This window comes from Neovison vison, chromosome 8, assembly GCF_020171115.1.
Source record: "Neovison vison isolate M4711 chromosome 8, ASM_NN_V1, whole genome shotgun sequence".
NCBI lineage: Eukaryota > Metazoa > Chordata > Mammalia > Carnivora > Mustelidae > Neogale > Neogale vison.
Window position 1 is genome coordinate 25261635 of NC_058098.1, and position 16331 is coordinate 25277965.

The window sequence follows — 16331 nt, forward strand, 5'->3', positions numbered from 1 at the left end:
GGCCCCAAGTCCCTCACCCTCCAGGAGCCCCGGCCTGGAGCTGGCAAGGAGGGTTCCACAAAGAGGCCGAGGCAGCCCCTCTCCATGCCAGGGAATAACGAGCCAGGAGGTGCCAAGAGAGAGAGAGGCGGTTTATTGAAAGCTCAAAGCTCTCCACTGAGGCCAGAGTGCTCTTCAAAGCAGTGTCCTGTGGCCAGCCCTGCAGTCCCCACCCCAGACTGGGGGCAGAGCGGTGGGGCCAGAGCACCTGGGTGGTCCTGGGTGGATAAGGGGCACTAACCCTGTCACCGACACAGGCTAGAGACCAGGAGGGAAACTGAGGCCAAGTGGGCAGGTACATGGACTCTGGAAGTCAACGGGGAGGGCAGGTGGCCATTCTCAGCTTCAGGAGGCCACAGTCAGCACAACGGCATTCTGCAAGGAGCAAGGTTTTCAGTTAGCCCATCTGCCATGCCCTCTGCCCCCGGGGTCTCCATGTTGACCCTCCTCCTCCCCCACACACCGGCCCCAAGTCCTGCCCTGGGGTTAGCACTGAACCTGGAACCCAGCAAGCACTCGTTAACTAAATGAACAAACAAGTGAGTGGATGATGAATGAATGACATCTAGTGTGGGAGAGGTCACTGACTTCGGGGCTTAAGAAGAGACACAAATTCAAGTGCCATTTCTCCTGCTAATTTACTGAGTGGCCTTGGGCCAGAAATTTGACCTCCTTCATTTCCGATCCTCATCTAAGAAATGGATCCACAATTCCCTGCTCTGTCCACCTCCCAGAGCTGTTCCAAGACTCAGAGTGGTGCTAGATTGAAAAGGATAGTGAGGCCATGTTGATATTCGCAAGAAAAAGTGTCATGATCTATTAGCCATGCCTGTCAATGCCCGCCACAGGCAGAGGATAAAGGAGAGACGGGACATAGATTTGCTCCCCCTGGGCCAGGGGAGCTGGGACTCTGTGAGTGAGTCTGAGATCCCATTCTATAGGGCAGAGGCGTGTCTGCATTCAGCAGAAGAGGACTCTGTGATCGACTGACAATGTCTGCCGTGGGCAAGTGAGGAAGGAGATGTAGTACCCATCCTATGTTTGACATTCCCAGGTGAAGTAACCTGTAATGCCCTGAGCAACTTAGAGAACGGTGCAGGGACAGACCAGACAGTGAGGCAGGGCATTCCCCTCAGCTCAAAGCCATACCTGCATGAGAAGCTTACCTCGATGATCTCCAAGGCTGCATTGGCAAAATTGACATTGAGAACCTTGGGCAGGGGAATTCCAACACCCAGGTCCACTGTGAGGAGGAAATGGTTGAAAACAAAAATATGTGGGGGACTGGGACCAGTTTCCTTGAGCCAGCCATTTCTGTTCTTGGGGACTCAGTTGTCCTGATGGGCAGACTCCTACCCATCCTACTAAACCCAAACAAAAATGCTCCTATTCTGAATTGTCATCAGTGGCTGCCTTCAGGTTCTATCAGTCCTTTGCACACCCTGAGTCCTCTGTATTTTAATCATTTGTTTATATGACTATTTCCCTCTGGACTGTGAGCTTAAGTCAACATCGGTCAGACAGATTTCAGGGCCCAGGATCTGGCGTGATGGAGGTGCTCATCAATGCAGTTTGAATGGAAACATCAGTGCCTCAGTTTCTACATCTTAGAAAAGGGGATCAACCCCTCCAGCCTCAGTGTCTCTATCAGAACAATGGGCAATCTGATTTTAGGCATTCCATGTTTCCAAGAAGAGAGCAAAGCCCACCCATACCGTTGAGCTTCGGCACATAGGCCACCCGGACCACATCACTGAGCCATTCTTCTAAGCGGGTAGCCTGCAACAGAGAACAGGGAAGCCTGGGAGGTGTGGCTTCGCCAGGAGCAGCACCTCCATTCCTGGGCAGAGAATCCAGAAGTTCAGATGCTGAGCCTTCCCCAAGCCTGAGGACACATTCCTGGTGGGCACAGGGCCCACTGGGGTGGCTGTCCATCAACAACCCCAAATGGGACTCTGATTTAGAACAGTTTCATGCAGGCCCCATGAGTTTGAAGAGCTGTCTACCTAGAGGAAGGGTCTCTGGGGCTGGGAGGGGGAATGCCTGAGAAAGTGCAGAAAACATGCCCAGCTCCAATAGAACTTTGAGTGGTCTATTCTTAGATTCCTAACCATTTAGGGACCCTTAGAATGTTCTAGAACCTGAGACAGTTGTGGGACCCCAGAACTTTAGAACTCTGAGACACCAGGGATCTGTGGGCCTCTGAAATGTTAGAACTTTCCAAGTTCAGGAACATAATTACTTGTGTGAAATTCCAGAATTTTGAGCCCTTGTGAGATTCTGGATTTTTACAACTTTGTGAGGTTCCAAGACTTTTGAAGATCACAAGATTCCCTTTCCTAAGACGATGACACACACATGCATACTTGCTCTGATGTTTGTCCACTCTGGCTTGCCGGGGCAGAGCCCAGACTGGAGTCAGCTCAGGCATATGAACCATGACGCATCCTGCCCCTCTCCACCCCCCACTTGAAGACCCTCACCATTGGGAAGCTGCTCCCCCTCCCAGGAACTTACATCAAAGGCGTGGGAGAAGGAGGAGGCCAGCTTGGCACTGAGCCTGGTGGAAAGAAGAGAGCCACTGAGGGGCCACAGCACCCATTGCCCCACTCTGCCCACCCCACTCCCAGCCTGCCCCACCCCTAGCTCTCCAGGATCAGGAAACAGGGTTATAGCCCTAGCTCTGCCTCTGTTCAGCCTTGACTCAGGGACTCAGTTTTCCCACCTGTAAAATGGACCTGAACAGATCTAACCTTCTGAGGGATCATGACCGCCACCTCTGACTCTGTGGTCCTGTTGTCTTGATCTCCGTCCCAGCTGTTCGGCCCTGAGCAAGTGGCTGAACCTCCCGAAGGAGCGGCCCTCCCACAGACTAAGCACTAGACACAGGGTTCCCTGCATCCAGCAGGTGCACACTAAGCAACGCACTGACAGATCCCAGTTGGTCCAAATACAGGTGCAGCGCCAGAGCCTGGAAACACACCTCTATTTCCTGAAGGGCTGATGTTATGACCTACCCCCAGGGAGGAGAAGCAAACCCAGGCAGGGGGGCAAGGTTAGAGTTAGGGTGATAACGGAACCTTGCAGGGGGGCCTGCAGAGAACATGAATGTGGTGGGGTCAGGTGAGCTCTGGGTGCCTACAGTTCAGGACAGGCAGATCCCAGAGACCCCTAGGAAAGCTCCCCACATCTAGGGGAGGGACAGGTAGGTCCCCAGGCCTCAGGCCATGGTAACAGCACTGGGCCCAGACAGTGGAGGCCCAGACCACAGCCTGGCTTCTGGGAAAAGACTGCTGTGTGAGCCCGGGCTTTGCTGGCTGTAAAGTGCCATGCATGTGTCAGGAAGGACTGTCACCAACATCACCATCTCGGTTTTTATGGTTATCTTGGGGCCTAGTTACCAAGGGCAGTGGAGAGATTAGAGAAGTAACTAGTTCACGGGAAAAACAAAGCATTTTGCAGTTATCTCTGTGACTAGTCTCTGGGGTTGGTAACTCAGATACTGGGGCTCCATGACCTGGAGGCCAGTTTATCTCCCAGGCCAGGTTTGGAGCAGATGTGGAGGAAGAAGACTGCTATGGATCCTTCTTCCCTGAGTCCCGGTTGTCCCATCTGTAAAATGGGCTAATACCGACTCCTCCCTGGCAGGTCCTGCAGGTTAAGGAAGACGCTGGTAGAACACCGGCAGCTTAACTGATGCTCCATGAATGGATGGTGGTTCTAGTTGGCCCCTAATTCTTGTTCCTAAAGACAAGGCCCAGGACCCCACGGTACCGTTCCAGGGACAGTGAAAGGTGCAGCTTGGTAGCTGAGGGAGCCAGCTGGGCATTTAAAGTCAAAACCTGCATGGAAAAAGCAAGCGGAGGTTAACCATGAATGTGGCAGGAGGAGCTTGAGGACAGGTCCGCTTTGGCCAACAGGTGAATTTCCAAAATCCGTTCCCTCCATGAATCCCTACTGTGGCCCTACTGTGTGCTACCGTCCCTGCTGGGCTATGAGGAAGTGACTTGAAGGTTCTGGTGTCCAGGAAGCAGAGCACTGAGGGTACCTGGTGTTGCACAACAGGAAGCTCTGGGGCTCCAGGAGCTTGGAGAGACCCAGACTCCAGCCTACAGGGGGGTAAGGAAAGGCGCCCCCTGTTGAGGTGACACCAGAGCTGAATCTTGAAAGAGGAAGAGTTAGCCAAGGGCAGGGGGAGACGGCACTGCAGGTGGTGGGCCCTGCCCAACAAAGGCGGGCAGGTGGGACCCGCGAGCCCTGAGTCACTGAGGCAGAGGATGGCGGGAGGGCACTGAATGCCGGGCGAAGCTGCTTGGTCCTGGGCGCCCAGGATGGAGGGTGAGCAGGGAAGGACCTGCCTCTCCCAGCTGTGCATTTGGGGAAACCAGCAGAGGTGGAGGGCCAGGAGGAAGTGAGAGGGTCCCCCGAGAGCTATCTGAGCACAGACAGCCTGAGGAGTTGGGGAGTCATTCCTAGGATCTGGGGAAGACAGAGCACACAGGACCAGACAGATGCATGACGGAGCGGGTACCCAGGCCTTGGCTCAGATGACGGCCATGGAGACGGGGACTTCCTGTGCCGCATCATGCTGGCCCTCCTCCCCGAAATCAGGGTCCTGGACGGTGTAGAACCCCAGTGCCAGGCTCCTATCCCTGGGCCACTCACCGCATTCAGCTCGAAGAGGGCTTCAGGGGTCCCTTTCGGGTGGTAGGAGAGCACATGGATGTTGGTTGGGATAGAGATGATGGCCTTGCCCTTCTGGAGCGTGACTGAGGGTGCTTCCTTCACCCGCATGGAGAGCAGGAGCTGCTGGTCCGGGGGCAACTTTCCCAGGGCCTGGGGAGAGGCAGGGGCAGGGCAGGGGGCATGAGGGCAGCTTCAGTGCCCCAATAATACAACCAGTCAGTCAGCAAACACTCCCTGAGCACCTGATGGGCACTGGGCGCCATGTTGGGGTCTAAGGTGACAGCCTGACCCACACAGACCTGCCCATCCCCCCCCAACACCCCCTTCCCGAGCCTGACATTCAAGTGGGGAGACGTCAACCCATGGAACTGAATCAGCCTTCCGTCTCGAAGTCAAAATACCCCGCCAGACCCACAGGCCCTGCGCGACCCATCCTCGGCCCTCCTCTCCATCTCCCCTCCAACCACTGGCCCCTCATTCTGTCCAGCCTCACTGGCCCCTCTGCTGTCCCTCCTGCCTGCCAGCACACTCCTACCTCAGGGCCTTGGCCCTTGCTGTTCCCTCCTCCAGATACTCGTGTGCTGCCCTCCCTCCGCTCCTTCGGCCTACTGTTCAAACGTCACCTCCTTAGGTAGGCCTTCGCAAAGCACCTCCTTAAAATCACTACTCCCACCTCTTCCTCGACCTTCACCGCCCCGTCCTCTTCTGCCTTCTGATGCTGCGAATAGTCTCCTTATTCATGTGTCCAGTGTCTGTCACCCCTACCAGGATGGCCGCTCCTGAAGCAGACAGACGTTGGTCTGCTTTTCCCCTTTGGCTCCTTCTGCACGCCCAGTGCCTAGCACAGGGCCTGGGACACAGCAGGTGCTCAGTGAGTGCTGCTGACTGACTGAATGAATCTCACAGTCAGGAAATTCCAAGCTTCCCAATCACAACATCATGGAAATGCTGGAAGCCAGGGAGTCACCAAGGCTTAAGACCACCTGAATGCTGGAGCCTGGTAACCCATCCAGCCCCGACCGCCAGAGTCACAGGGTCATAAAGACAGAATCGCCAGATTCCATCCTTATGTGCTCAGATTCTGAAGCCACAGAACCAGCCTCAGAGCTGGGACCACAGGGCTCTGATCCCACAATTACAAATGCTTCTGCCTCCAAACAGGCCCAGCCTCCCCACACTGGAGGGACAAGGCCCAGCTTGCTGCAGGCACAGGTCCCCCCCACATGCCACCCCTGGCTCCCCCAGGTCCCTCTCCATCTTCTGACCCCTGCTCTTGGGAGGTTCCTCTGCTTATCTAGCCCCATCCCTTCCCTTGCCTAAGACCTGTATGCGCTTTGGCCAAGGACTCCAAGAAGCAGCAGCCCCAACCATGCCCACTAAGGTGGATAAAAATTACCACCTTTCAAGGACTCAGTTTTTTCTCTACACCCCTAAACTCAGCTGCCCCCCTCCATCTTCCCCAGTAGAAACCCAGACCTTCTGGACCTCATTCCAACCTCTATCAGAATCTACTGTTATATAAGGACCTTGTAGTAGTCATTTCAACTTTAGTATGAATTCAGATTCTCACAGCTGGAAAGTAGCTGGTCCAGCCCCAGCTGAACAGTCAGGAAAGCTGGGCCCAGGCCCTGCAGTCATGCACAGAGGGATGCCCACTAGTCAACCCTCCCTGAATCCTCTCCTTCCCCTTCCCTCCTCAGGGCCAGCACCCGGAATCTTCTCCCTGGGGGTGGAGAAGACCGAGACCAAGATGAAGTTGGGCTGGCAGAAGGAGAGGAAGACTCTCCTGTCCTCTGCCTGACAGAGCGACAGGACAAACGCACGGTTGACTTTTGGGCAGTTAAACAGATCCTTTCCTCCCTGAGCAAAGTCTGTTGTCAGGAAAGTTTAAGCGGCAGTCATTGAAATTTTAGTGTGAATTTGGACTCAATGAGAGCTGTGTTGAGAAAGACTCAGGAGTTCACTCAGGCTTATCAGGAAAGAGCGACAAGGATCAAAGCCCATGAGAGGGTCACTCACCTCAGGGACCAAAGCCGCCAGGTCTGTAGTTGTCAGTGGCACATTGCTGGGGACCTGGACCCAAGCCCAAATGGGGTGTGGGATGAACAGACAGGACAGGAGTTCTTCAGCATACATGAAGGGTTCTGCCCACAGCCCACCCACCCCTGCCCATTATACAAACACACATCCCTCCACACACTTGGGTTTTTTCTCTTGGCCAGTGAGGAGTGTTTACCACTTGCCAGGCACACGCTAAGGGCTTTGTGTGCCTTTGCTCCTGTCAGCGTTACATTACACTGCGGGCAGGAAACCTGATGCTCTTGCCCAAGGTCACCCCTGGTAAGTTGCGCTGTGGGATCTGACCTGGGAAGCTGACTCCAGAGCTCTTACACTACTCTGCCAGAGCTTATGATCTGAAGGCCCAGGGATCTGAACCCAGACATTTCTGCCCTTTATCCAAACGGTATTTTCAAAAACTGAGAATTTGTTTCCAGCATTTACAAATCAAGAAATTTCATATCAATTTGCCAGGCTCTGGCTAAGAATTTGGAAAGCCTGATCACACTGGGCCTGCACCCCATCCCCTTGTGGAAACTGAGTGGCAGCTGCCAGAGACAGGGCACAAGGTCCCTAGCTCACTACAGCCCCATCAGGCCTGTTTTCATCAATAATGGCCCAGCCACGCAGCCCTGACATCTGAAGTCCTTGAACTACACATCTACTTTTCAGAACATAACTGTTCACACAGGATAAACATACAAACACATTCTCTCCTGGTCAGAGGATTCCCAGACACTCACTCAACACACAGCTATCATGCATGGCCACTGAGATCCCTTCCTCCTGCCCACACACACACGCGTGCTGACACACACAAAGCTGCTCAGACACACACATTCTCACGCTCATAGTCTCTGCCTAGCCTTCCCTATCTCTTCCCTCCAGCTAGAAGATACATGCCTCCCAGCTCAGGGCCCTATTCCCACCTCCCATAAGCCTTCATGTACTCTCTGGACCCCACCATCAGGAAGTGAATGATCAACCCTTGCCGCCTTGGGCCTGAACTGCAGGTAGAGGCCTCAGATGGCTCAGACTCACTGCCTTTGGAAAGGGTGAAACTAAGAAAAATGTCTCTGGGTGAAGCTCCTGGGGGGCTCCCAGACATCTGTGAGGGTAGGAGAAGGGTCAGAATGGAAGCAGAGAAGTCTGAGAAGCTTTAGAACAGATGTCTAACCCTAGTTTTCTTCTCTCCGATGCAAATCTGCCCTTGAGAAAGCAATGGAAATGTCAACCATTCACACTTTAGTATAAAATTGGGCTTTGACTCCAGAAGGTCTCATATGGAATGGGGACAAAAAACTAGCTACATTTCATCTGCCAGTTTTGACCAGTTGAAAGTAACTTCCTGGAGTGCCATGTAGAGAAGGATTCAGAGGTCCCATTCAGACTTAGCCAAGTAGAGGGCCTTTATTGATTAGCAACAAGAGTGAGCCTCTGTTTGCTGTAAACTTGTTCAACCCTCTCTAGTTATAGAGAAGAGGGCTAGTCAAGGCTGGCTTGTGGTGATAGGACTTGCTTATTGCTAGCACTGTCTGGCCATGGTGGGGCAGGGTGCTGCACTTACCAGATCCGGGGTGATGTCTATGTCAAGGGCACCATTGGTCTGCAGGAGCCCAAATACGGTGCTGAAGAGGTACAGAGGCACCACCACCTGGGATGTGTGGTCCTCCTTGGGGGGTACCTTAATGGGCTTGGGGGGCTTGGGGAAGTCAATGACGTCACCAGCTATGCTTTTCACAATAGGCTGTAGGGGAGGAGACACCATGGCTTGTCCACCTCTCTTGGACCCAGCATCCCCTACCCAGCCTCTGCCAGCAGCCCACACCCCACCCCACCCCCAGCTGTGGGCAGAGCCTGGGTAGGCACTCACGTTAATGTCCAACTCTATGTACTGGTTAGAGATAAGAGGCAGCGTGGCCAGAGTAAATTCCACGGATCCAAGAGCCCCAAGGGGCACCAGGCCTGCAGGGGGAGGGGAGGAGGGAAAAAGACCCCATGAGCCCAGCCCCCAATAATAACAAGCCCACCTTCTACATATTGAGTGCCTAGCATTCCACTAAGTGCTCACTTGGGCACTACAGTCATCCACATTTTATAGATAAGGAAACTGAGGCTCACACAGAGGAAGTCGCCAGCCCAAAGTCACACAAGCCACAGAATGGCAAAGCCAGGATTTCGGTTTTCCAGAGCTAATTGGCCAGCCATGACATTGTCCTGCCTCTCTCCCATAACACCACATAGAGAGACATGTGTGCCTCTAAGTTCTCTATCCTTATCCTGGGTATGTCTTTTTATATTTTTCAAAGGCACCTGTGTCTCCCCAAGGCTCAAAGAGACTAGAGGCCACCGTGGCTCTAGGGCTTTGGGTTCCTGACTTAAGCTCTGGGCCTCAGTCATCTAGTCTGTCCGGGTAATAATAATATCTGCCTCATGCTTTTGATAGCACCAGACATGTGGCCAGTGCTGGACAAATGGCCCTCAGCCCCTGGCAGGGGGAGACATGCCCCCAGGCCCTGCAGAACCAGCCTCAACCCCGAACCCCACCATTACACCTCCTCCGTGTGCCAGCCTCATCAAGTCTGAGGAGGAATTGAAAGCCCCAGAATTCTGCCCCTTCCTCTGTCCTCGGTACCGCCCCTCCTTGGGCTAATGGGGTGGGGGAGGGAGAAGGGGCAGGGAGAGGTGGGATGGGCCCCAACTTACTCAGCGCAGTCCCCAGGAGCTCATTCACCACGCCCAGCACACTGTCCACCATGGGGCACAGCTGTGTCCAGAGGAAACTGGTGTTACAGGAAGATAATGGCCCCAGCCCAGCACAGGGGACAGCTGCCTTTTCTCTAAATCATTTGCTCTGTGGTCCTGGGGTCCAAGGCAAGTCAGAATGTGCAGACGGACTGGCGGACACACAGGCGAGAGGTAGGGGAGGGGCCGGACCTTGGTGTCAGAGGGCAGAGCAGATGGCCTAAAGGGCCAGTTACAGGGGCCCCCTCAGAAAACCTCGAAGGATGCCGGAGGAACAGGGGAGGCACGTTTCAGAGGCCAGCTGGGGTGTGTCCTCCTCTGAGGAGACAAAGGTAGCTGCCCCCTCCAAGGTCTCAGGCTCCTCCTGCTCTCTAGGTGGGCTCTGGACAACCTAGAATTCAGACACCAAAGAGGGGAACCCCTCTCCCCCACCCGGAGAGTCAGGCCTGGGCCCATCTAATGTGCATGCTACACCACCGTGCGTGTGCTGATAGCCCCTGGGAGAGGAAGACAGACAGCAGGTAGTTTGGCTCTCAGAACCCTGGGTCTGGGAGTCATAGAGTCTGAGTCCCCCAGAGCAGGAAGCCCAGAGGTGACCCAGTCCAGTCCCTTCATGCCACCGCTGGGGTGGAAGAAAGGCAAACTGCCCAAGGTCACAGCTGTTCTCAGACAAGAGAGGGCTGCCTTTTCTTTGACACTCACGGAGCCCTAACTCCAGGACTTCTGGGGTCAGGCGTGTCACAGAAACGAGAGGAGACCAGAGGGGCTCTGCTGGGCAGAAGGAACCCCTCCTCGGCCCCAGTGTATATAACCTGCAGGAAGGAGGGATGGCAGCCGGGCTGGCTGACTGCACCAGAGACTGTTAGGAGAAACCGCCAATCTCAAAATGCTAGTAACCAACCCTCACTTTTAAAACTTCTTTGAATTACACAAATCCTGCCTTGCACCCAGTTGTCCTAGAGACCCCAGCTAGGGCCTGAGATTAAAATGCACCCACTTGTTAAAGCCTCTGCTTTCAGCTCAGGCCATGATCCCAGGGTCCTGGGATCGAGCCCCACATCGGCTCTCTGCTTAACGGGGAGCCTGCTTCCTCCTCTTTCTCTGCCTGCCTCTCTGCCTACTTGTGATCTCTGTCTGTCAAATAAATGAATAAAATCTTAAAAAAAAAAAAAATGCACCCACTCCACGGTGCTGAAATCCGCCTGAGATGGGCCTGGGCTGGGGTTGTTGCTGCTGGGACCTTCCCTTCTCCCCTGAGCTTCATTTCCAATTGGCTTCTTCAAACCCGGGGCAGTTTTGCTAACCATGGGCTCCCACAGGTATTCTTCGCAAGGATTCACAAGAAAGGTTCTACCAGGACTGGGGGGCAGGAGACCTGGCTGCCCTTGGCTCTGTGACCCCAGCAAAGACTGTCCCCTCACTGGTCCCAGTGAAAGGCTGCTTTGGGCAGACCAGCTGTTCTCAGGGGCACATCACGTCCCCTGGAGGACACCGGGACAGCTGGAGCAGGCCACGTCCGGGCATTCTGGAGCAGCTTAATCACGATGTGTTTGACTTAGGTTGTATTAATTGATATATGTGTGCTTTTCAGGACATGTCTGCCAAGCCCGGGGCTCAGTTTTAACTCAGTTTTGAAACTGAGTGACTCAATTTCAATTCAAAGCTAGTCTTAAAGAAAAGTATAAAGTCAATAATTATATAGGAGGCAAAGACAGAGCAGGGGGCAAGAAAGGGGCTTGGATTCGGGAATGGGGGCTAAGGTCATCTGGAGCTGTCAACTCGGGATCCGAAAGTCTTGGGATGGATGGTGCCAGGCCCCCGAGAGACTGGCTGGCAGCACCTAGGAGGCTCAGGGGCAGGCCAGGATGGGATTACTCAGTGGGCGTGCAAGGGAAGGACAGCCTAATCCTGCCTGGCGCCCAGATTTTCTCAAAGCTGGGGAGGGAGAGGCGCAGTCAAGGGAAGAGGCATGTCTGGCCCGGGGCCCACACACTCACCAGTCCCGGCAGCACCTTGAAGAGTGTCTGTTCCACGACCCCGAAGAGAGGTGCAGGCAGCAGCCTGTGCCAGGAGAGAAGGGTGAAGGCGGGGCCACCATACAGGGACAGCTCCAACTGGGGTGACAGGGAGGAGTGGGCACTGGGGGCTCTGGCTATCTCTGTCTCCTCTCCCAGTGGAAGGGGTGGGGATGACTCAGGCTCTGAGGACCTGGGTTTCAACCTTGACTCCACCTTGCCGTGGAAACCAGGGGATGACTTCCATTTCCCCAGCTGTAAAATGCCCACCTTAAAAGAAAAGTTGCTCGGGGCACCTGAGTGGCTCAGTGGGTTAAAGCCTCTGCCTTCGGCTTGGGTCATGATCCTGGGGTCCTGGGATCAGGCCCTGAATCAGGCTCTCTGCTCAGCAGGGAGCCTGCTTCCTCCTCTCTCTCTCTCCCTGCCTCTATGCCTACTTATGATCTCTCTCTATCAAATAAATAAATAAAATCTTTAAAAAAAAATGTTGCTCAACGTGGATAGAACTAGAGGAGAGAACCCTCGTTCACCCTATTCCTGGGAGTGACCACAGAGCTGTCTGATTATCCCTCCCTGCTCAGAGCCACCCAGCAAAGATGGGCTGGGGGCATGGGGTTTGGCCTGAAATGTAGAAACCAATGTGGAGCCGCAAAGAGACAGAGGAGCAGCGGGTGCCCAGCCCTGGGGAAAAGCCCGGGGTCTGAGTCCAGAGACCAGCCCATCTCCATCCTTGCCGCAATCTGTGTGTGACCTTCGGCCAGTTTCTTGCCCCTTTAGACCGCAGTTGTCCCACAGAAGTGATGGTTCAACGCAAGTGTAGGGAAGGTCACTGTGTCCTGAGCAGTTCAGCAAAAACACGGATGTAAAGGTGCCAAGAGCCTTCTGGATCATCAAATTTAGGTCCCCATTATACAGCTGGGGACACTGGAGCCCAGGCAGAGGAGGATCCCTCTGGGGTCGCACAGATAGTCAGGGGCAGAGCTGGGTCTCTGATGTGCTGAGATGGGGAACTGAGATGGCCAGGGTCTGCTCCCTCTGGGAGAGGAGACTGCAGGATCTCAGGTCGGGGGTGACCGGGGCGGAGAAGGGGAGCGCCCAGGAGTGGGTGATGTAGCTGGGGGCTGGTCCTAAGTCCCAGTCCGTGATGGGTCTCAGTCTGCGGGTCCTGGGTCCCGGGTGTTACGCAGCAGGTTGAACAAGCAGGACCCACCGGAAGCTGGGTGACGTCAGGCCCCGCCCACCCGGCGGCTCCCAGGAAGCCCACCCTCGGGTTAGGGCGCTGGCCGGAGGGGGCAGACTCACCCGGAGAGCAGGCTGATGTGGCCCAGGAGCGTGCTGCAGCGCTTGAGGACGAGGATGGGCGTGCCCCGCGAGCTCACGCCCAGCGCCACCCTCGAAGACACGTTCACCTCTGCCTCCAGCTGCAGGAGGCCCCCCAGGGGGCTGCGAGACCGGATGCTGGGGGCGTGGCCAGGCTTCCAGGCCCCACCCAACAGGGCCCGCCTCGGCCACGCCCCCGGGGGCTGAGGGAGCCCTGAGTTGGGGGGTAGTCCTGCGAGTGGGCTAGCCCCCATGCCTTCCTGTCACCCACTGCGTCCCTGCCCCATTTTGCATGTTCCTGTATCCTCTTTCCACCCTGTCCCAGAGCTTTGGGGGGTGGGGGGGGAGAGAAGTCCCTGGGGAGCAGTGGGATGGAGGTCCCTGGGGAGGGTAGTGGGATGGGATCCAAGAAGGGACCAATGTGGAGAGGAAGTACAGTGGTCAGTGAGTTGGGGGTGAGGGGCAGCAGAGTAGGGGTCCCCAGTGGAGCAGTGGGCTGGGGTGGGGAGCAGGAGGGTAGAGGGACACACTCACCCAGAGCCATGCAGGCCCACCTTGGTGTGCAGGCTCAGCTGCACCCCAAAACCAGGCAGCAGCTTCAGTGACACCTTGGGCAGTGTGATTTCCTCGATCTTCAGCCTGGGATGGGGGTCAAGGAGAGGGCCACTCACCTCCAAACGCCCGCACCCCCCAGTGTCAGTCCGTTAGTGCTTTGACCGTCTCAGACCGGTGGTGCCTAGAGCCTCTCTGGCCTATGTCCCACATCCTATCTGTAACCCATAAAGCCAGCTGTGGGCCCAATTACTTTGTCCACTGGGCCTCAGTCTTTTCAGCTGTAAAGTGGGCCAATACTAGTAGCTGCCTCAAACGTTGCAAAGGCAAGTGAGATAAAGGTGTGTGCTCAAGCTGGTACCATGTGTGTTCAGTAAATGTAATTTCGCCCTCATTAGAGGCTCAGTGAATTAAAGTGTTCTTACCCCGTCCCCATGGCCTCCGTCCTGGTTCAGTCTCTGACCTGGATCATTGTCTCCCTACTTGCACCCCTCAGACTCATGCACGTGCAACTCATCCGGGTTCTCAAACACAGCTCCCCACAGCTCATTGCTTTCTCTGTCCTCTGGGCCTTTGCCCAGGCTGTTCCCTCAGTCTGGAACACTTTTCCTTTGACTTTCCTTCCATTCTGCATCCACCTTCAGCTAGCTGACTCCTCCTGGCTATCCAGGCTGACCTTGCCCTGATTACCACCAACCACCCCCATGGGGCAGGCAGGTAAGGCCTTTGATTTGTACCCACACCCCCCCCACCACCATTCTGGCTGGATGAGCTTGAACAGGTACCTTGGCTGCTGAGGGCCTCAGTCTCACCTGTTAAATGCTATTGATAACAGTCTTACCTCTAGATTCCATGGGATACTTAATTTACAACATTCAGCACAGTGCTAGTTACACAGAAAACCTGGCTAGGTGGTAATTAAGTTATAAATATTAGCCATTATGTGATTTCATTCATTCATTCAAAAATACTTTTCAAACATCCATTATATATCAAGCACTATTAATGACATTGTGGATATGGCAATAAACCAGCCAAACAGAAGCCCTACCCACCCTTGGGTTTATAACTTAGCAGGGGAGGCAAGAAACAAACCAGTAAAGCATATATGGGGTGGAGGAGGGATTCATCTTCTGTAGAACTTGAAAGCAGGCAAGGGAGAAAAAAGGGGTTTTTCAGAGTAGGGCTTCTTGGAGTAGACACCCAAAGGATGTGAGAGAGGGAGCCAGGCAGATACCTGGATTAGTCCAGAGAGACTAAGCAACTTGCCTTAGCTCACACAATGAGTAACTGAAGTCAGCCCCAAAACTAGAGCCCTCAGCCACAGGGATGTGTTACTATTCCCATGTTTCCTGATAGGCAGTGAAATTATTTCCTGACTCGGGCCCTGGGACTCCCCTATCCAGGGCTTTTCACATTACCCCCACTGCCTGCCAACAAATTGAAGACCGTCTCCTCTCTTTCCCTGAAGCAAAGAAAGGATTTCTATAGGGCTCATGGTAGGTGGAGAGTTGCGATGCCACAGGGTATGGACTCACCCAGAAATCTCTTCCACAACGCCAAAAACCCCTCCATAGCTCAACAGGCCGCCTCCTCTGAGCAGTCCCCCAGAGCCCAGGAGGCCCTGGTTCACAGATGTGACTGTCCCCAGGACGTTCTGCAGAATGGGCCCCCCAACCAGCGAGTTCTGGATGGCTGCAAGGAGGGTTGAGGGAGGAAGTTCATTTTTCAGAAGGGGGAAGTACGGCCCAGAGAAGGACAGAGACTTGCCCAAAGTTGCACCGCAAATCGGTTTTGGGACCAAAAGTATGACTAGGGCTCCTTTACTCTGGACCACTCTGTAGCACCAAAAGAAAGGAGAGAGCAAAGGAGGAAGCCCACAGCCACCAGGGCTTGACCAAGATGGAAGAGGTGACCTCTGCTCTTCCTGGGTACCCCTGGCCTGACTCTGTAGATTATAAGAAAGGCAGCACAGAAGGGACCTCCTTGGGGAGGCTGGGGCAGACCGGGTCAATTCCCTGAAGCATTTCCTATTCACTGCTGCCATACATTACCGCTGAGACTGTGACCCTGGGCCGTTGGGCCACGGAGCTCCCATGCCTAGTTGAGTTCCCCCATCCTGGAAACATGGGGCAAAGACGCTGGCCCAGCCAGCCCCCTCCTCGTCATCTCCCCCAGCCCACCTGGCCCCATCCCTGAGGCAGACGCAGCTCCACAGGGCCGGAGACCGCCTCACCCAGCCCACCTCTCAGGAGAAGGTGAGCTGATCACCCACGGGAACCCACAAGCAAACCTTTAGTCCCCGAGCTCTCTGAGTAGATGAGAGTCGCTGCTCTTTCTTAAAGCAGCCACCCTAGCATATCAATGTGGACGTCCACATGGCAGCTGGACCCCTCACACACTACCCGCCTCAGGCTCACCTTTGCCAAGTTCATCCTTGTCAATCCGAGCGAGCGTGCCCACCTTCTCGAGCAGCCCCTGGCACGGAGTCGCCAGCCCCCAGAGGAGAAGCAAGGACCACATACCCAACATCTTGGATGGCACACCTAGCAGGGGCAGAACCGGGAACTGAGGCATCCCTTGTGCCCAAGTCTTTGCCTGGCCCCTGGGCCCCATCACCAGCATGGGCACCCCCCTGCCCACCCGGCCCAGCTCTGTCCAGCCTCACTCCCAGGAGAGTAGCGGCTAATGTGCCTGACTTAGAAGTCTTAGTCCTTTGAATCCCCGGTGAACGTAGACCTGCAGGTCTCTGAGGGAGAGTGACAGAGGGACCTTCCTTTCCAGGACAGCAGGATGAGAGCTTCGTTTCCTGGCCCTGCTTCCTCATTGGCTCATGAGGCCATTTCAGAAGGTGTGGCTGACTGGGGACCCGCTACTTAACATGTCCCATTTCTCTCCTCCTCACTTTCTGTCCTT

At 54.9% G+C, this 16331-nt stretch overlaps 1 protein-coding gene across 1 annotated transcript; it reads right to left on the minus strand.

Annotated features, from left to right (window-relative positions):
- Nucleotides 1-370: 370 nt before the first annotated feature.
- Nucleotides 371-15953, minus strand: BPIFB3 (BPI fold containing family B member 3). The gene is made up of 15 exons (XM_044262337.1): nucleotides 15836-15953; nucleotides 14954-15110; nucleotides 13398-13502; nucleotides 12846-12986; nucleotides 11526-11589; nucleotides 9490-9550; nucleotides 8657-8748; nucleotides 8351-8530; nucleotides 6745-6798; nucleotides 4705-4875; nucleotides 3814-3881; nucleotides 2557-2599; nucleotides 1755-1818; nucleotides 1206-1282; nucleotides 371-414 (listed from the first exon to the last, which is right to left on the minus strand). Exons 1-15 carry the CDS (start codon nucleotides 15945-15947, stop codon nucleotides 385-387), a joined length of 1419 nt encoding a protein of 472 aa, XP_044118272.1. The 5' UTR covers nucleotides 15948-15953; the 3' UTR covers nucleotides 371-384.
- Nucleotides 15954-16331: the final 378 nt, after the last annotated feature.

Coding starts and splice junctions, on each gene's coding strand:
- BPIFB3 (XM_044262337.1), bottom strand. CDS start 15,947: ATGTTGGGTATGTGGTCCTTGCTTCTCCTCTGGGGGCTGGCGACTCCG. Junction 9,551..11,525: donor TCAAGGTGCTGCCGGGACTG/GTGAGTGTGTGG, acceptor CTCTGGACACAG/CTGTGCCCCATGGTGGACAG. Junction 8,749..9,489: donor GCTCCTGGGGACTGCGCTGA/GTAAGTTGGGGC, acceptor CTCCCCCTGCAG/GCCTGGTGCCCCTTGGGGCT.